At 42.6% G+C, this 20944-nt stretch overlaps 1 protein-coding gene across 8 annotated transcripts in view; it reads left to right on the top strand.

Moving 5' to 3' along the window:
- Positions 1–20944, top strand: part of ERC2 (ELKS/RAB6-interacting/CAST family member 2) — a 901662-nt gene that overhangs the window by 695063 nt on the left and 185655 nt on the right. For all 8 annotated transcript variants that reach the window (XR_009214386.1, XM_058441964.1, XM_058441966.1 and 5 more), the window contains one exon: positions 8772–8906. Coding sequence is in view for 7 of the 8 variants with exons in the window: in XM_058441964.1 (XP_058297947.1) it covers positions 8772–8906 (135 nt within the window). In the remaining variant the exon portion in view is untranslated. The remainder of the gene's footprint in view (positions 1–8771; positions 8907–20944) is intronic.

Raw genomic sequence — 20944 nt, forward strand, 5'->3', positions numbered from 1 at the left:
ATGGTAGAAATTCCTTGGTTGTCTGCAGTTGCTAATGTGTTAGCCTAGCTGTTAGCTGTCTCATTGGTTGAAGCATTAAAAGCTAGTGTGGACTGTGCATAATGACTTTTGAATTTATGTTAGGGGATGGTCAGTAACATGGACTTCTTTGGGGCTCCATTGAGATTTTCAAATGTGTCCGAGTTCCATCGTTTTCAGAGGGAATTTTAAAATCAAAAGTGAGCTGCTTTTCTTTAAAGCTATGATTGGAGTGGGTGATCAGAGCCCATTCCCAGGTCAGTCTTGACTTGTTTATGAAGGGGCTGGTCCTTAAGGATCTGAGCAGTGGGATGCACTGGTTACAAAGGAGGCTGCAGAGTCAGAGCCTCAGATCTACCAGTTATTTGAGCTCTGATTAATTGCTTAATCCCTAAGCCTCATCTTCTTCATCTGTAAAGCGGGAGTAATAAGAAGCTTCTACCAAGGCAAATATTCAGGGCATGTGCAACTGTGTCACTCTTGGTTCTCATGGGTTTCTGCGTCTGTCATAGCAGCTATTAAAGATTTTAAATACAACCCCCACCCCTGACTGCATTGCAGGGTTGATGTCAGACTGACTTAATGAGATGATGCCAACACAGTGTTGTTCACACAGCAAGGGCCAAGCAGTCATTGGTTATTATTTTTTATGTTAACAGGTGGCTCCATCTCACAATGTCAGTTAGGATCCTAACATTATGAGCAAAGCACATAGAACTCTTTCTCTATAAATAATCCTTCCTCATGGGCTGCACTGGCTGACAGTAGAACAGGGAAGATGGTGTTTCTGGCTACAATCATTGTCCATAACCCTTCAGGGGATTCCCTAGGTTCCTAAGGTGGCAGCAGAAAGCAATGTTTTTTTTGAGACAAGATCTCATTCTGTTGCCTAGGCTGGAGTGCATTGGCTTGATCACAGCTCATTGCAGCCTCAACCTTCTGTGCTCAGGTGATCCTCCCACTTCAGCCTCCCAAGTAGCTGGGACTACAGGCATACACCACCACACTTAGCTTATTTTTTGTATTTTGTTTTTGTAGACATGGGGTTTCACTATGTTTCCCAAGCTGGTTTCTAACTCCTGAGCTCAAGCCACCCAGCTGCCTCTGCCTCCCAAAGTGCTGAGATTTCAGGCATGAGCCACTGCGCCTGGCCACAGAAAGCAACTTAGCAACATAATTTCCCTCCCCTGATTTTAGCAGGAAAAAAAGAAAAGAAAAACTGCACAAAATGTGCAATAGGAGCAGTAGATCAGCATCTGTCTATCTATCTGTGGTGTTTGGTTTATGCTGAAGACATTCTTCCCTCTCTTGCCCATTTTATAGGTACAGGAAATGAGACTCAAGGAATCCTGATTCAGTCTGAGTCTCAATATGAATGTTTGGCCGAAACTGAATTAGTGCCAGGCAGGTGTTACTTCCCTAAGGAAGGTGAGAGTTCTGTCACGCTAAGTGATGAGAACTCTGAATAAGTATCCATGGAAAAGAGCCTGGGAGTCACAGGCGTATTAGTCCTGTGCAAAAATTAAGTTCAGGCTTGTTAATTATTCAACTATGATTAGGGTTTTAGCTGAGATTCTTGCAAAAACAGACCCCAAGCTGGGCGAGGTAGCTCACGCCTGTAATTCTAGTGCTTTGGGAGGCTGAGGTGGGTGGATCACCTGAGGTCAGGAGTTCAAGACCAACCTGGCTGACATGGTGAAACCCTATCTCTACTAAAAATACAAAAAAAAAAAAAAAAAAATTAGCTGGGAGTGGTGGCAGGCACCTGGAATCCCAGCTACTCTGGAGGCTGAGGTGGGGTAATCACCTGAACCTGGGAAGCAGAGGTTGCAGTGAGCCGAGACTGCACCACTGCACTCCAGCCTGGGTGACAGGGCGAGACTCTGTCTCAGAAAAACAAACAACAACAACAACAACAAAAAAAACAGAAACAAAAAACAGATCCCAAGACAAGCTTTTACTGCAGGTAGTTTATTTGAGAAGTGATCTCCAGAAACATGGTGAGAGAATGGGGCAGTGATACAGGGAAGGGAAAAGGCCAACAAAGGGTGCATCAATGGGCAGTTTTCTGCTATAATCAACCAGGGCTCCCACTGCCGAGGACCTAGTGAGAGATTCTGGGGCACGCTGTAGGATTGTCCACTGAGGGGCCAGGGTACTGGCTGTTTTTGAGAGTTGTTTCAGGGGCATGAGCTCTCTAACACTTCCCATCTGCCCCGTTCCCTGGCCAAGTGTGCACCTGTGGCCAAAGCAAGACCTCAAGCAGAGGAAGATGCATGAGCTCCTGGTGGGAAGACAGCAGCACATCCAGGACTGTCCATCCAAGCTGCACATAAGATCTGGTGTGGAACAAGAGAATATAGGAGGGACCCTGACATTCTCTGCAACAATTAAAAATAAAATAAAATAAAAGTACTTAATGAGTAGGTATAAAAACACCAGCCAAACCTTCATGATGATCTACTAAATTTCTGTCTGTAAATAGGGACGGAGAGAGAGAGCCACCTTTAACAAAGTTGGGAGGGAGTGTCTGACCAGTGTTCTGTTCTGCTATAGATGAGGGGCAGGAAGGATGGATCAGCTGAATGAGTTTGGGGAGATCAGACCAGTGCTCAGGGAAGGACTGATGCTATAGCAGCAGATTGTGTAGATATCTGTAAACACACAGATGCCAAGAGCCTGGCCCATTTTCCTAGAGATGTTACAGTTTGACATGGGTGAGTATATGGCTGTGGCTCTGTCTTAAATTCCTTCCAAATGCCACAAGTTGATGTTATTTTGAAAAATAAGGTGGTGAATTTTCATCTCACATTCATTTCCTGCTCTTCCCACATCCAGTAAAGGAATGAAGAAAGCCCGCACACATACACACACTTGCATATCTCACATTTGGTGTTCTAGTTCCCCTCATTAACCTGCTTTCCTCTCAAGGTGATTAGAGGACCACTTTACTGTGTGATCTCCGCAGTGTACTCTCCTTATACCTATATCCAAGCCAACTTTCAAATCTTAACTCAAGGGGCAGTTGACCCGTGGAGCCCTATTTGATGCCTCTGCCCTCAGCTGGAGGGGATCTCTGTTGCCTGTGAACATCCATTTAAACCATACCCTTCTCTCCTGCTCCTCTTCTTATACTGTTTTATAGTCAGGCTTCTATTTCCTCATGTCCTATTCATCTTTGCCTCACCCCTGCACCTGGAGTGGACCTTACCCTTCATGACACTGCTGTAGCACTCTGGAGTCAGACACCCGGGTTTGAGTTCTGTTCTTCTACTCACTAGCTGAATAGTTATGGGCTTAGTTTCCTCATCTGTAAAAGAGGGCCCCAAGAATAGCCATCTCAGGAGTGAGGATTCAGCAGGAGAATGCTGGCCAAACACTTAGCCTGGCACATAATTATTCTTGGCATCATTGCAGTTGCAGATGTTCAGTAAGTGTTGAGTGAATTTCAGTGCAGTGTCCACAGTAGAAGCCTTTACATCATTTATTCTTACATATTCCCAGAAAGTTCCCCAATGCGGCACATTCCTTTAATAGCTTCTGCATCCTCTGGCTTCATTTTGTCCTCCAACTGTGACCTGAGCACTGCAACTTAGATTCTACTCAATTATGATTCATTGCTATGTGAGTCTTGTGGATGGTCAGGAAATCTCTCCTCTCCTAGCTATCCCATTCTTGTCTGGTTTCCTCATCTTCTACTTGGTGACAAGAGCTGTTCACCTTGCTCTGATTAGGTGGAAACAAGACAGTAGAAGAGTTCCTGAACATTTGGGATTTCCCTGGTGGGAAACAGGGACAGAAAAGAAAGCCTGATAGAATAAAACTGTAATTGCTATTGTACAGTATTATCTCCATATCCCATAGCAACAGATCTTATTATATTTTTTTCTATTTAAACCATATTCATGAAGGTTTTATTGTTAACTTGATCCAGATGACTGATCAAAGCATAGTTTGTTATTGCCACCTTGCTAAAATATTTTTAAAAGCAGTTTTAATACGATGTGTTTATCGCTACATATTGCCATTAGGCTATTGAGTCCATTACTAGTCAATCAAGGATTTTCATTTTGTTTCAAGAGCTCCTTGGATAAACTCTTCAGAAATGTCAAAAGAGTTGGAGTATCTGGCACCTTTTCACAGATGGTGCTCATCAGATATTTTAGTTAATGGATAAAGTTTCAGTTTTCCACGTTGGACTTTGGCACTAACAGAGGTTTTCTACAGGCTCCTGCTCCCCTAAACACTAGGGGATAGTAAGAAATGAAACTAATAACACCCCAACACCCCTTATTCTTAGTGAGGCAAGTAATCAGGGAGGTGGTAGATTATTTCACTGGGTCCAATTAGCTAAGGAATGAGATATTTCTTGAAGAAGACCAATTCAACTTGCCCGACAGCTCCAAAGCTATGCACATACTCTTCCTTTGCCACTCCCAAGAATTACAACAAACAAAAACAAATAAACAGGAAAAGTTAAACTGCCACATCAAAAGTTAAATACTCAACTGGCTCATCCTAGACTCCCATCTTCCCTCTTATCTGTTCCACAGTAGCCTGCGTGCCCTCTCCATCCATCCATTTTTACACTCATCTACTTTAACACACTTTTACTTACAGCTAAGACATGAGACTCTGCACTAGATGGGGAGTGCAAGGGCAATCCACACATAGTATTTCCCTCAAGAGATTTTCAACCTAGTGGTGGAGAAAGCCAAGCGGACCTGCAGTTAGTTACCATTGGTTCAGATAAGTTCTGTGATGACAGAGACCCAGGGGGGTGGCTAGAGGATTCTGCTGAAAGCAGTGGAAGAGGCAGGCTTGGGAAAGTTGTCTCTGGGGATGGTGGCATTGAAGCTAAGACCAGAGAACTAATGGGTATAACTCAGGATTAAGGGGTAGAGCGTGAAGAGCAGGACCGAGAGAGAGAACAGCATGTCCCAAGGCTGGGACAAGGAGATCGGGAGGTGTAACTGTGGAAGTAACTAGCAGTCACCTAGCAAGAGATGCCTAAGCATGTCAAAGACCCAGGCTGTTTTCCTGAGTGTGGCGGAAGCCTCCCAAGAACTTGAATCCAGGGAGGAACAGAAATCTGATGTCACTCTGGCTGTGGAATGTGTTCAATGGGTCGCGAGAGTGTGGCAGGAGAGCTGTTAAGAGGCGATGGCCCCAGAGAAATAAGGTGGTGCCTGGAAGAAAGAGGAAGTAGAAAATGAAATCTGATTAGATTTGTCTCCACAGTCATGATGTAATATAGTAAAAATAGTATAACACAGTTAGCCAAAGGCAAAGGTGTCTAGTCAGCAGTTTGGTAGACACTGCAAAGGAAATAAAAATGGGCCTCAGTGAATCGCTAAATGAGTCCCTGAGTTCCCAAGTGCTATGCTATGGAAAGCAATCCCTCTCCAACTCTGTATTAGTTTTCCTGGGTTTTTAGTTTTGCCTGCCCAGAAGATTTGCTGCTTCAGGCTTTTCAGTGGGTACCTCAAGCATCTGAGGCTACAGGGCTGTGGATCATTATGTATGGGATCACCTGGTAAGTTGGCCTAGAGTTATTTGAACAAACAGTATCCCTGTCCAATCCTTGTTACAAATTTCTGTAGTTTTTCTTTCATTGTCTGTTAGGGAGTATTATTTGTGACTTCCTGTCCTTCCAGACCCTTGTTTATGTGTAAACCAATATAATTGGGTGGGGATGAAGCTAGATAGTGCAGACTTAAAAAAAAATTTTTAAAAGAGATCCATTTTAAATTTGACAATTAAAGGATCAAGATTGGTCAAACTGTTTTTATAGGAGAGAACACCAGCAACTAGCCGGTAAGAAATCGGTCACAGTTTAGGGGATATGTTACAAGCAAGATAAATAAAAACGGTCTAGAGTATCAGACCAAACTCTCATTTTTCATCTCTGTTTCACACTCTTCTCTTCCAGCCCAGACTAATCAAAAGAAGCCTCTTCCGCTCACAATTGCTCTGTGTACATTTCCCCCAGATCTGGTATTCACATGAACAACGTGGTTTATTTATATTTCAGCACCAAATTGGAAAGATGACATCATTCATTTACAGTCTTTATCCCATGACATGCCTACTCTCCAGCACCTCATTTTAGCAGACACATTTAGAACTGCATATAGCATCTTGTTTAGCTTGTACATTCTTTTATGGGATACAGTTCAAAGGTAGGGAACTTTAGGCTTGTTGCTGGTAAGAAAATAATCTCATAAAATCACAGGAGCTTCCCCAAAGGATGAGGATATTACGATGTTTACAATAGCAGAATTATTATTTGTTCATTTAGGCTCCATCCTTCATTCTTGAGTGAGTCCCTTCCTTCTTGCCCACAGCAGATCTTACAGCTCCCCTCAGGCTCTCAGAATTCTATTTAGAAGAAACAATTCCAGATTTATTAGTTCATGAGTTCAAAAGTACAGGATCCTGACAATACTGGAATTTTAGGTGTGAACGCCGAATTTCAAAATCTCATGTGCAATGGCAGGCTGGCTGAGGGGAATCTCAGTACTTAGTCTGCAGCAGCTCCATTGACCTGCTCTTTCTCACAAGACGTAACTTGCCCATTGGGTCTTCTGACACTTTAAGTGGACAAGTGAAGGATGGAAATGCTCTCAGCTGCCAGAGGTTGCCTGGGATTTTTTATTTAATTTTAAGTGGTTCTTTCCCTCTATTTTTATTGTTTTTATTCATATAGACAGTTTTTTTTAACATTCACTTTGGGGGCTTTCAAATGTTGTACACATTTTTTAAAATGGAGTGAGTAAATCATAAGACATCCTCTGGCAGATAGAATTGGGATGTGAGGTGTTTCCAAAACTTAACAGAATCAAAGCATTTTTTGGGAAAGCTCTTTCTACCTGTTGAGCTGTTTGCCTTTTCTGCTAGCAGCAAGACAAAGAAAAAAGCCTAGAGATTGAGAATTGGATGACCCAGAAAATCTCCATGTTCTATGTCAAGAAAGAGACTCTCGGGGCTGAAATCTACACCTTACTTTTCTAGCTGCCAAATGGGGATAGTAATAATTGCTCCTGGGAAAGTATTGAGAATAAGTTAGATTGTATGTGAAAAAATACTGTAAGAATACACAATGTTAGGTCCAGACTTTTCTTTATTGTCAGTGTATTATTTATATTACATAATAAAACTCCAACTGGTTGGAGGCTCTGCCAACCACTGACTTCTGGCTCTCTGAAAGTACTGTTGGTTCATTGTCATCTTGAGCCACCAGTGGGATTGTTATGGCAACTCATGAAATGTCCTCACTCTCTGTGACCTTCCCTGCTGAAAACAAAAATGCAGCTTGTCTCTAGGATGGCAGCATCCCTCAAAATCATGGCCCCTTCATTCTTTTGGTCACTCATTACAGCAGCATGTATTATATATCTACATCTGCTAGGCCCTATGCGAGATTCTGGGGAGAGGCAGATGAAAGAAATAGCTTCAAGGTCTACGGACATACGGATGGATAAATCTGTGGTTATAGAGCCATGGTACGCAGGAGGCACATGTCACCCAGCCTCGAGGACAGGGTGAGGAAAAGGCTCCTAGATTAAATAGTTTGAGTTAGCCAGACATAGAAGTTAAAGGTGGAGAAAGGGGGCTAGGGAGGCATTGCAAGCAAAGGAAGCAGCACATACAAAGGAGGAAAAATGTCTTAGAGCAAACAACAACAGCAGTAATTAAAGTAATGACAGCATTTGACTTTCATTGCCAGTTACTGGACTGACACTTGAAGTCCCTCATATCATTTGATCCTAGCAGCAACCCCAAGGAAAGAGGCACTATTCCTCTCATTTTAGAGTTGAGGAAATTAAGGTTTATAAACAGTTTACTCTCTTAAGTTCACATAACCAGCAAAGAGGTGGAGCCAGGACTTGAATCCAGGCAGGTCTATCCTCAAACCCTAATTTCCTGACTTTCCGAGCTGGATAATTTTGTCTGCTTTTTTCCCGTGGTCTTTAGGCATTTTTCTAGATTCTGAGAGCCTGTCAGGCCAACTCATCACTGGCCCATTTCTTGCCCTGCATAATAAAGCAGTACACTTCTATTGCATTGGGGGTTTAACCATGACTCTAAGTTGCCTCATGTGACAGGCATCGTGGATTGTAAATTAGAGTGGTCAGTTCTTCTCCCATTGACTTTGTACCTTTTGCTCAGTTCTCTCAAGGAACAAAATCAGTTAAAATGTCCATAGAGAGCCATTTCCCAAGAAGTGATCATAGCAGTAAACCATCTCCATCAGTATTTTTGCACTGGGCAGCGTTTGAGTGGATTTTTCTGCCTTGTCTTGTGAGACCATTGTTTATCTGTAGTCCTGTGTTTCCACCCAGCCCTTCCCATCTTTTCACACAGGACTGCCATCTCCAGCTTGCTCTAGGATGTTGGTCTAGAGTCTCAGTCATAATTGTTGCAATTGCAAGCTCACCTTGGATCTCTGTGATTGCTTGATAATGTAAAGCAAAGCACCTTAGAGTATGTCCATCTTTTCCCTTTTAAATCACAAGAAGGAAGTACATTAACATTTACAGATGTAACATAATAGCTTGAAGGATGTGACAAAGCCTTTTTCACCAAAGTTAATGGCGTGGTGCTTTCTTTATTAAGTTTCAACTTGACTAACAGTGAAAATTCCTGAATTAGGAACAAAGGGATCCCTATAGGTACTATAATTATGCCCTGAATCTCTGACTGATCTTCTAGCTCCTGATGGAATCTTCCTTGGTTTTTGTTGTGCACAGACCCAGAACAGAATGAAGTTGATGGCAGACAACTATGATGAGGACCATCACCATTACCACCACCACCACCATCACCACCACCATCGATCTCCTGGGAGGTCGCAACATTCCAATCACAGGCCCTCTCCGGACCAGGTCAGTTTCATCACTGCTTACCTCCAAGACCCCTTTTACCCTTTAGATATTTTAAGATAAAATAAATAATCCTCAAGAAATAATAAACAGCATAAAGTGATACGTTCTTTGAACTGAAACTAATAGCTTTGGTATTTATTTCCATCAGTCAAGGAATCTAAATGTTTTTCTTTCTCCTTCCTCTTTAAGGTTTTGTCTTTTCTTGTTTATGTTATGCATTTTCTTTCCTCCCCTCCTTTCTTCATGTAGTCTATTGCTGGCTCAGTATCTCATGGCGGGTTACTTTGGAATGTCTCTTTCAGAGTTTTAAGAGAAAGCACTTTGTTTCCATGAGCTTGGCAACCAGAGAAGCCTTGAGTTCGCTGAGCACTTTCCTAGAAAATTCTTTAGTGATGCAAATTAATGGTGGGGTAAAACAACAAGGAGAGAAATCCGTTTTGCCTGCGTTTTAGCCAGTGAAGTCAAGGAGTCTGGTTTATTTGATTTGGACCCTATCTCCTCCCTTGACTAAGTAAAGCATGTGAAAAGATGGATTGACAAAAACAAAACTGCCTGTGGTTTTACAGCAATATTTACATTCACCCACCAAATGCAAAAACTATTTACAGTGTTTAGTATTAAAACTCTTGAAGGTGAATTTTATGGAAATTAGGAAATTAAATGCAAAACTAGCAGGATAATATAGTCAATATGAGCAATATTTCTTACTTTGTTGTACTAAGATTCCTGCCTCCCCTGCCCCCGTTTTTGATGATCCTAGTGTAACTGATACATTTCTATAGACAGGAGCAATAGGTAACAAAATAGAACCATCTGGATAAGTATGCATTCCTTTGGATATGGCAGGGTGAGGGCTTGTCAGAATTACCTGTGTGAAGAGGCAGTTTAATTGTTTGCTGGGGGAGGAGGTACTTGTGATGCTCCTAAAACTTTTCACGTGGCTCTGTTTCCTTTTCACCTCCTGTTGCTAGCATCCCAAAGAAGTTAAGATTTGAAGTTTCCAAGATATTTCACCTGGAGTACAAGTCCTGAGGGAGCTGTTTATATAGAACACAGCATTAGAAGTTCTCCTGGGAGCTGTGCAGTGAGGCAGCCAGCACCAGGAGGCTCCCCAGCCCCTGAGCTTGACCTGACTTTTGTACCTGGAAGCGTTTGCCCTCAGAGACCCCAACATTGCTGAAGCTGTTCACACAGAAAAAAATCTAGATTTCTGAAGCCAAGTACAGACAGGGCATGATTTCGTATGTTAGCTCCCAAAATATTGCTCTTGATTTGGAGATCTGAAATGTGGAGAGAGGTGTCAATTTCATGTCATTATCTTGTATGTCTGTATTTTGGTTTTGTTTTGGTTTTATTTATTCAATTATCACCCTTCACCATCACCACCGCCACCACTACCACCTCCCCACCTTTGCCTGCCCCAGTAGACCTGGCATCCTGCTAACTAAACCAACTCGTTCTCATTCCTGGTCCCTGCCCTTTTCTCCTTGGCATTCTCCCAGATAGGGTGAGTACGAGGTTTTATTGGTGGGAGCCTGCAGTCCCCACTTTGGCCATTCATTCTGAGCCACACATGCTAGAAGACCATCCTGAGTTCCCCCACTCAAACCCCAACAGAGAGACAAAAACAGAGAGTACCATAAGAGTAGAAAGAAGGATTTGGAGCCAAGTCAGGGGAGTAGGTCATACAGGGACCTGCTGAGATAACAAACCAGCTTGTCTCATCACAGAGACACATGCTCGTATGTTCTACTGGGAATGAGGCACTAGAGCACATCTCTCTGCCTTGTGAATGATATTTCTTACAAAAGCTAGGCTCCTGCTACTTTTCCAGAGAGCTGTAATCACAAACTAAGGTGTCTTGTCTACTTGGTTGACTCTCATGTTTGTCCACCGACACTAGAGTTTGTCATAGGGTGGTGTCCTTCCCAGAAGAGTCAGCATTCCTTGAAGAGTGTCTGGCTAAGCCATGTTGTTGAGACCTTTGGCACATGTTTCTCACTGCTACTGTTAGGAAGATGGTGATGGTCTTTCACTTTCACATCCACCATCTCAGCAAACACTCTAAGTAACCCATGGACATAGAGACAGTTAACCTCATCGCCTTCTCTGGATGAGAAATCTGGGGCCCGGGAAGTGGGTGAATAGGCTGGAATCCTGTTCTGAGTTCCTAACCTAATTCCATGGCAGCCACTATGTGGCACTTGGGGAAGAGCATGATGGACAGAACCCCTGTCTTCAAGGCATTTGCTGTCTAGTCCTAGAATAAGAATCCAGGTCGTCTGATGTCTTGTTCAATTCTTTTCTGGTTCATGTCAATCAGAACAAGACAGATAAAAGGTAGCTCCAACTTAATTAGGGGCCCATACCTTAGAAACTTATTCTGCAGTGAGGTTCGCTGTGAAAGTAAAATACCCTTGACCACAAGGATATTTTTGTGGTTTTAAATTGAAGTCATCAAGTCAGTAAGTCTCCTTTGCTAGACTTTTTTAATTAGAGAAGGAGAGATTAAGCAAGGAACCCTAGTGTGAGAGTGGGTTGGCACCAGTGCTGGAGATGGCTGTATCTCCTGAGCTGGATGCCCCTTTTGACTGGGCATCCCAGGTCTAGTGGAATGATACCCTCTCCTGTACTGAAGATTTGAGATTTGGTAATCAACAACTAATGTATCAGTGTGTGTACTGTTATAAATCTAAGTCCCAGAATAAAATCGTTATCAATGGATAATAGTTATCAATAGTTATCTTTCCCAATTGATTACAAACCCTACACCTAATTGTGTAGACCAAATACACTAATACATACAGGGTACATATGAATATATGTTTCTTCTTAGGAGAAAAATGACAGCCATATGAAAGCATGAGAGTCCTGATAATGGGGTGATGTGGATGAGATTTTAACTAAATGTTCATAACGTACCCATGTTAGCTTACCTGACTTAAGGGGGAAAGGTCTCTTCCAGGGATTCCTGATTCCCTTTCTGTGAATCTTCCAGCCCTGGCCTTCCTGTGACCTTAAAGTCTTGACCAACGATGACTTATGGAAGAAGGGCTACAAAATGTTGATATTGCCTCTTGAGCTTTATTAAGAGATCAGAACACATGAAAATGGAGAAATATGAAAAGTCAGTTGCCTTGTTACTTTTCCAGAAAAACTCATTTTTCCTTAGGTCATTCAATTAAGGTATTGCCAGGTACTTACAGAATTATATTCTTTTTCCATTTCTTCCGTGTTTCTTTCTCCTTCACTATGATTTTTCTTGCTCCTTAAGAGAAACTGAATCCAAGTATTATAAGTCTAGACTAGCATTTCCCAAAGTAACTTTTAGAACATTAGTCCCATGAAGAAAGCCTTGAAACAAAGATTCTCTGGGCAAAGAATTTTGTGAAAGTGCTCCATATTATAACTCTATCTTCGAGTGTCCTGGGGCAATTAGCAGATCAAAGGATCTAAAAAGTCATATAAGAAAGAAAGCTCCCCAATTTAATTTAATCCAGTATTTCCCAGACTTATTTGACTGTAGATTTCTTTTTTCTTTCAAGTAACATCTGTGCTGTGAAAAATATTGTTCTCAGAGTATCAGGTGAAAAAAGAGACTACCCATTTTATAACATGACTGATCCGGTTTCCAGCAGTATTTTTTATCAGAAGGTGGGATTTTCCGGCAGCTTCTTGCTTTGCACAACAGAAAATGGAAGTGCCTCTTCCCTTCATTTCCTGGGATACCTTCTTAAAGGCAATAACATCTGAGAATGAGTGATCTCACCAAGAACCCAGTAGATCTAAACTAAGGGAGTCATTAAGGTTGAGGACCCAGGATATCAAGAATAGTCATAAATACGCAGCCCTTGAGGGATTACTGAGGGGGTGGGAAGATCTGGAGAAGATGTAAGAGAAGTCAGTGCAATGTGGCAGCTCAACAATCTAGCCCCCTACCTGAGAGAGCAGCATTTAATAGCTGGTGGGCTGTGACCCCCAGGATGGTCACAGCCATTGAATATGTCCGAGTAGAATATCTAGACAAATCCCAATAATGACTTGGGAAATCCTTCAAAGCAAGAAGTGGCCATGGGGGCAGACAACAAATATTTCCCATGACACAAGCTGCTGGTGTGTTTTGAGAAACAATAAAGTCCAAAGAGTAAATGAAACATGCTGGAGACACATTAGAGATTTTTCTTAGGTTACCAAGATTGATTTCACAAAGCCAAGTAGAAATTCAGCTTTTCCTAAATGTTCTCTGTACCTGCTGTCATCAGTTTCATCTGTCATTTTCGTTAAATAGCATCTCCTTCCCAGACTTAAAACATATCAATGATACCAAGTCTTTCTACTTTCCTTTTTCTAGGCATCATACCAGTTTTACTGTCCCAGTAAAAGTCATATTTTATTAAGCCCATTCCAGCGGCTCCCAGGTATAGACTAACCTGGTGAATAAGAAAAGCACAGCATCAGCATGAGGTCCACACTCCAGCCAACTTAAAATGCCAGGCACCATGCAGGCTACCCTTTGTGCATCTAGGACTCACATTTCTCTTCCTGGGTCTTGGGTTGGTTGTTAGGTCTTCAAGGACCTGGATCTCACTGCTTGTTTGTGCAAAATGTACTTCTGTGTGTTAAAGCACTTGCCACTCTGATTCTAGTTGGGAAGGGCCTAAATGGCAAAGAACCTAAATATTTTGGGGCTGGAAACCTCAGAATAGGTGGCCACTTTTGAAAGCCCAAGAGAAAACTCTTCTCTTCTCTTCTCTTCCTCCTTCATTGAATGGAAATACTCGCTCATAGGTGTTAGAGAGCTCAAGGGATTTTGACCACCTTTGAGACTTTCTGATAGTATTTAAATTTTAAATTTCACATTTTACTTACAGAAAACCTACTTCTAAATGAGGGCTATGAGTTTAGGAGCATGGAGACATGATACTTATGTGATCAATTTCAGAAAAATTTGGTTGAATTTCACATTTTATATTCAGATTCTTTGTCGCATGTTCACACATGTCTGGCCCTTACGAGGTATTCTGTAAATGTCTGTTGAATGAACTGCTCCCATAGTAGCTTCGGGAAATAGGAAGGGCAGATGGAAATATCCCCACTGTATAAATAAAGAAACTCAGAGGTTGTTAATGATCCAGAGTCACAAAACTGAAAGTCAACAGGCCCCAGATGAAATCCTAAGTCTCTGAGTACTGTACATTGGTGGCAAACCCCTTGGATACATCTATGCAACCACGTGTATTTATGATTGCACAACTATGATGGATCCACTTATTCTTGAGTGCAAATATGCTTTTTCCCTTTCCCATGGAATTGTAGTAAATTTTATCCTATTTTGTTTATTTTCCAAAATTGAATTAAATGTCATCTTGGCCGGGCGCAGTGGCTCACACCTGTAATCCCAACACATTGGGAGGCTGAGGCAGTCAGATCACCTGAGGTCAGGAGTTCGAGACTAGCCTGGCCAATGTGCTGAAACTCCATCTCTACTAAAAATACAAAAATTAGCCAGGTGTGGTGGCGAGTGCCTGTAATCCCAGCTCTTTGGGAGGCTGAGGCAGGAGAATCACTTGAACCTGGGAGGTGGAGGTTGCAGTGAGCTGAGATGGTGCCATTGCACTCCAGCCTGGGCAACAAGAGTGAAACTTCATCTCAAAAAGAAAAAAAATATATAATCTCATCCATTCTCTTTCCATTTGCCCCAGCTTTCATTGTCTTTATTTCCATTCTTCTGTTTTGTGACTTTATTCCTTCCATTTCCCCCCCATTTTACCTGTTCCCTTTTACTCTTCTCTATTCCTGCTGTCCCTGTGCCAATTGCAAACTCTCCTGCTTCTATGGAATCACCAGAATGAGATCCTCAAGTAGTGGAGAGACTGGCCCAGAGAGGGAGGGGAACTGCTCTGGGTCACAGGGTTCTTGGGAGTGGATTGCCAAGACTCACATTCCCTTGCTCACTCTCCCCTGAGCCTCTGAACATGCAAGGATCTGGAGCAAACCATGCCCCCAGAGCAAAACAGAGGATGCTTTATTCTGCTAAGGGCTGCTGTCAGATCAGCCAGGGTGCTAGGGGTACTTTCAGAGAGTGACTTTTCTGTGGTAGAAGCTAGGTTTTCCCTTTTGCATTCTGAACTTTAAAGTGTCTGTCCATTCTATGGATCTTGTTCTAGGAAATTGATTGCCCTAATCCTAAATATTATCCACTCTACTTGGTAATTTCCAGAATCTGTCTGTAGATATAAATAGTAATCCTTGGTGCTTTCTCTGCTGCTCCTGATGACTGTGTGGTCCCAGCAAGTGTTGGCTCTCAGCCAAAGTGCGTGTTTGTACCATTGGACATATTTCAGAGCATTGAATATTCACTTCCATTTTCTGCTGAAAATTCCCATAGAATTCTACTTGGGACACATGTTGTTTTGCCATAAGCCATCAAATTTCTTGGTTACTAAAGAACCCATGCCTAGATTTGGCCTTCTCTTCAAACTGTGGTCACAGAACTGATACATAGATTGTATTTTAAGATATAGTAAAATGATCCCAGTGACCCAATTTATAATGGTTGATAGGAATCTGCTTTTCCTTTCTGTGTTTGGATTCTGGATTCTTGAATATAGGCAGATGCTTACAGTACTGAACCTATACTCTGCTTCAGAGAGGCTGCAGCACTCACTGCCTTGGTTTTGAGATTTCTGGTCCCTAAATATGTCCCTTCTCCCCTCTTTCTACAGGCAAAAGAGCCATAAGGTAGAGTTGGCTCAGAAAAGAAAAGCAGGGCTTTTGCTCTCTCACCCTCCTACCTCTGTCCATTCTGCTTACACCTGAACCTTGGGTACTGCTCTCAGGTAGAATTAGTCAGCATCCTATAAGAGCATTCCTGAAAGAGGGGAATTTCCAGCCATCCGTGCAATTAGGCCCTCATCGGTGTTGTGGCTGGAGGCAGGTGACAGCTCCAGGCCCATGTGTTTCCTGGCCCTAGATCTTTTTTCATAAAACCCACCTGCTTTTGTCCTTCTGCATTTTATGTTTAGTCCACAAGAAGTTGGTGGGGCCTCACAGTCCAACAGAAAAATGAAGCAGTCACAGCAGCCCCTCCTGGGGCACCAGCTCGAGGCCGTGGGATCCCCTACTCCCACTGAACCCCTCTCTGAATGCAGGGCCAGCTTTTGTGATTGATGCTCTGCTTCCCTTGCACTTTCACCAGCAGATTAGTCAAAGTGCAGCCCTTTGAACTCCGACAGACAGGCAAGGGGTCCAACCTGCTCTGTTGCCCCCCAGAAGATGAATTCTGTATATAGAGTTGTTATTCCTAGCTTTTGCTTAGGGAGGAATAAAAAGAATTTATTTTATGTTTTGAGGTTAAATGAATGTAGGATAAATGTATACATAGCATCCTGTGTGTATATATGTATGTATTGTTCTATGTCAGATGAACTGACGACTTTTCCACATATGGAAGAATTTCACAAGATCATGTTTAGCTAGAAACTTCTCTCCCTAACTTCCTCTGAGTGCATGTTTGAATATACATTATATATACATATATATGTATGTGTGCACATAAATATATCTTCATGTTTCCTCCACTGAAGAAAAATTAACACCGTATATCAGGGCTTACTAAACTATAGTTATGGAAGATACAAAAAAACAGGAATCTTTAGTTCCCCATGATAGTAACCTGATAAGAAAAGTTACATGTTTTAGGCTTTTAATATCAGTTTCCAACCAAGCTAGTATGTCTAAAGCTTGCCCAGATAAGAGACAGTATATATATATATATATATATATATATATATATATATATATATTTTTTTTTTTTTTCGCATTGCAAATCTAATGTCATGGCCCACTTCTTGGAAGGAGCCTTGAGTTTTGTTTCATGTGGGGATGAAGCCTTCAAATTCAACAACCCATGAAGAAACCTCTTATTGGTACTGATGTGTATTGCATGGGAGAAGGGTTCAGAAATTTTAACTGTTGCCACTCCTGGGCCAGTCCTTTCAGAACTGCAGCCAAGGATATCCTGGCATGCATTTTGAAATAGCTCTTGAGAGCCACTTGCCTCTTTCCCAGTACTTCTTTTCTCACAAGTAGGTTGGAGGATACTGTGTTTAGCAGGTTAAGAAATAGAAAGATATCACAGATGTCTCTTTTTTCTTTATCCCTCAGAGACTACTAAAAATCCCCAAAACTACTAAAAAGTGAGCCAGACGGCATATGTGATTTCCCACCATTGGGAAATAAAAGTGGCAGTTTATTTGTTTGCTTGTTTTTAAGAGCAGAAGCTGTAGAGTAACCCTGCGGTGGCTCTCTGTGAAGCCACAGGTAAAGAAGGAAATGGGGACAAATGTCTGAACTGTTGTTGTGGGAGGTATTTAACTGCCTCCTTCCTCTACCAGCAGTTACATGCTCACCCAACCATTAAGAGCTACAGGAGAGGAAGGGAGGCGGAGTTACGCAGCAGTTGAGAAGCTGGCTTTGCAGATGAGCAGGTTATTGTCAAAGCCCTTTAATCTGGGTGTGATGTTAATTCCCTGCATGTAAGCACATGAGGACGTGATTTAATAAGCCCTGCCAGGTAGGGTCTTCACTGAGTATGGGAAAAATTCAGAGCTGCTTAATGCGTCAGGATCCTCCTGTTAGAAAAGGATTTTTCCTTAAAGGAGGCTTGAGCCTGCTGAAGATTTCATTCAGTCTTACTCTATTTGGGGTACGGTGTTTTTTTTTCTTTTACTGATTTGTCTAGGTTTTACACCTTGTTTGCAGTATTAGGGTTACATTAAGAGATTTGTTGCAGTATCCTTTGAGTCAACAGGGGTTTTTCAGACATAGCCTGCACTCTCCAGCTTACAGATGCAACGCATCTTGGCAACATTGGAGGGTTGATTTCTTTTCAACTTGCTGCTTTAATCCAGTCGCATTTGTCTAAGAGGCAGCACTTTAGCTCCCCCACTGAGAGGGGGTGGCCAACCTTGAAATGTCGGGAAGCAGGGAAATCCATTTTATATTGCTAAACACCATTGCCTCTCTTTTTTTCTATAACTGATGTAATAGGGATCATGTTTGACTTACAACACTCCAGGCACTTGCAGCACTCCAAAGATAAGGGACCAGCAGAGGAAAGGGAGTAGGAAACATCCTTTAAACATACCCTGCACACACTCACAAAGTCTGTTATTGCAGAAAACCACCTTACAGACCAATAGCACTTTAAAAATTTGGATTTGGGCATCCATCTATTAATGATCTTCATAATGTCAATTTTGAACAGCCCGGAGACTGTAAAATATTTAAGAATCATTTTGTACCCCATCAGATCCTTTTTAGACACACCATTTTGCCTTCAGCTTTGCTGTAATATCAAATAATTTGTTTTACTAGTAATCAACTGTTAATGCTACCAACAGGGATGATATGTCTAGTTATATTGGTCTAAGTCTGTAACATCCACAAAGTGGTTTAATTTACATTCTTGGGTTTAATTTGCACAGCAAACCTATGAAGCATCAGTGCCAGGATATGGTGGTCCCATTTTCTTTTCTTTTCTTTTCTTTTTTTTTTTTTTTTTTTTTTTTTGAGACGGAGTCTTGCTCTTGTTGCCCAGGTTGGAGTGAGTGCAATGGCGCGATCTTGGCTCACTGCAACCTCCATCTCCTGGGTTCAAGCGATTCTCCTGCCTCAGCCTCCCCTCATTTTCTCTTTTAAGCAGCTGAGGAAATGAAGAGTCAAAAGGAAATTTGATTGCCTACCATGAAGGAAATGGCAGAACCAGAGTCATGTTAAAAACACAATTTTCACTGTGTTTAACAAAGCCAAGTGTTAATGACTGATCGATGAAGGAGCGAAAATAAAGCCTGTCTTCACTCCCACCCTTTTTTATGGTTATCTGGCAATGGTTCCGCTTTTAGCAGATGTTGATTTTAAGCTTCCCAACGATATTGTTGGCCGACATAGAGGCTTCGACCATTCTCATCTTCAGCTGGGTATCTGATGTCCTTGAGCTGAGTGAACTGGCACAGTGCACCAAAGACTAGTTTCTCACAGCTACTTTTGCTTGAAAGAAATAGAAAACTAGTTTCTTCAATTTGCCCTATAATGACGATGCAAAAAAAAATTGAGGAAGCACTTAAAGATGTTATATTAGAAGTGGAGGAAAAGGCCACCCAAACTTCTATAACGTTCTCGATGGCTTGGCAAAGTGGTCTCAGGTGGCTGCCCTGCCTCAGCGTGTCCTAGTGAGGTGAACTTGCTGAGAAGAACCAATCCAGGCTGCACAGATTCTCCAGTCTCTGCCTCTCCCTTGAGAGACACCCCAGTGTGTCTTTTAAAATATGGACATCTCCTACTGTGTTCCCCCTCAGCCAACGAAGTTCTGCTTTCACCACTGGGGTGTAGAAGAGTAAACCAGAGATGTGGCTCGTGCAATAGAAGAGGGGAAGAGTCATTCTGAGAAGACACAAGTCAACACAATCTTGGCAATCGTAAGGAACTCTGGGAATCCAGGAAGCATATTCCTTCAGAGGAATCCAGTCATTCAAAACAGTGAGAACTGAGCCTTCCATAATTACTCATTTAGAAATATCTAAGTTCCCACATCTGAGAATCGTGGCACAGTATGAAGGAAGTAAAGGTGCTGCCTTTCCCCTCAGAGATCTTAAAACGTGTTGGGGTGCTGCTGACATGTCCACGTAAATAGCTTCCACTTGCATGTGAAGACCCCTTTCTTCCAAGAGCCAGAGGGACCCAACTAAGTTATAGCTTCTAGTTCCAACCAGGGTCTTCAACAGCTTGGAAAGAAGGCAGGACCAAGTTCAACGTACTCTAGAGCTGAGCTAAGCAGAACCAACAAATGTCTTCCGCGGTCAAAGTGAACTCTTCTTTTTGTGGCTTCTCGGCTCATATGGTGCAGTCGGAAGGGTGTACTTTTGTGGTTAGACAGACTGGAATTTGACCCTGGCTCCCCAGCTCCTGGCCAGGTGTCCTTTGGTGAGCTACCTGACCTCCCTGCCTGAGCCTTCCTTTCCATATCTGCACAAAGAACCTCCTGACACCTGAGTCACTGGGCCTTGGTGAGCCTCAGAGAGGAAACACAGAAGCCATCAGCACTCTTTCTAATCTGCAGGAGGTGCAAATACATACTGGCTCTTTCCTATCCCAGCTCAGAAGTAAGCTAACGTTTATTTTTAAAAGAGCAGGAAGCAGATTTCTGAACCTGGCTAGGACTTTCCTGTTTTGGCGGGGGATCTTACCTGCAAATGGGCCCCAGAGATTATAATAAATACAAGTCATGTAAGAGTTTATAGCCATACCTGACCCCATCACCTGAACAGAGACATTCATCCATGGACTAAGCATTCCAGGAAGCAGGAGAGATAAAAGACAGAATGAATGGTCTCCAGAGGGAAGGTTTGGACTTGACCTTAGCACAAAACCTACTAGTACCCTGATGAGGCTCGGTGCCCCACTTTTGCAGGCTCATGCCTAAGCCTATTGTTTTCCTTTACAGATGTGTCTGTTTTTCCCGGCTCTGGCCAAGCCTGCAGTTGGAAATGCTAACAGGATCTGCTTTGGTTGAGCCCAGGCTCAGGGCACATCATAAATTCCACACTGTGATCTTGCTTTCATGACTTGTGCAGTCAAACTTTGCAAAGTCCTGGGGCTGGAAGTTTCAGAAGTTTTAGAGAAGCCATGAATGAATTAGGGGTGGAGGCGAGTCTGAAAACTGCCCACACCAGACCTAGTTATAACCAGGATCATCTCCTTGCACCCCGTCCAGCAAAGAAGCCAGGTGGACCTTCCTGGCAGAGGCCTTGGCTGAGTTCCCACAAAGGCAGTAGGCTATTTGAAAGTGATACTTCCCTGGTTCTACTCTCTTTCCTTTCTTTTTTTTTTTTTTTTTTGAGACAGAGTCTCGCTCTGTTGCCTAGGCTGGAGTGCAGTGGCGCAATTTCGGCTCACCGCAAGCTCCGCCTCCCGGGTTCACGCCATTCTCCTGCCTCAGCCTCTCCGAGTAGCTGGGACTACAGGCGCCCGCCACCACG

The sequence above is a fragment of the Hylobates moloch genome, unplaced genomic scaffold, assembly GCF_009828535.3.
Source record: "Hylobates moloch isolate HMO894 unplaced genomic scaffold, HMol_V3 SCAFFOLD_8, whole genome shotgun sequence".
Lineage (NCBI taxonomy): Eukaryota > Metazoa > Chordata > Mammalia > Primates > Hylobatidae > Hylobates > Hylobates moloch.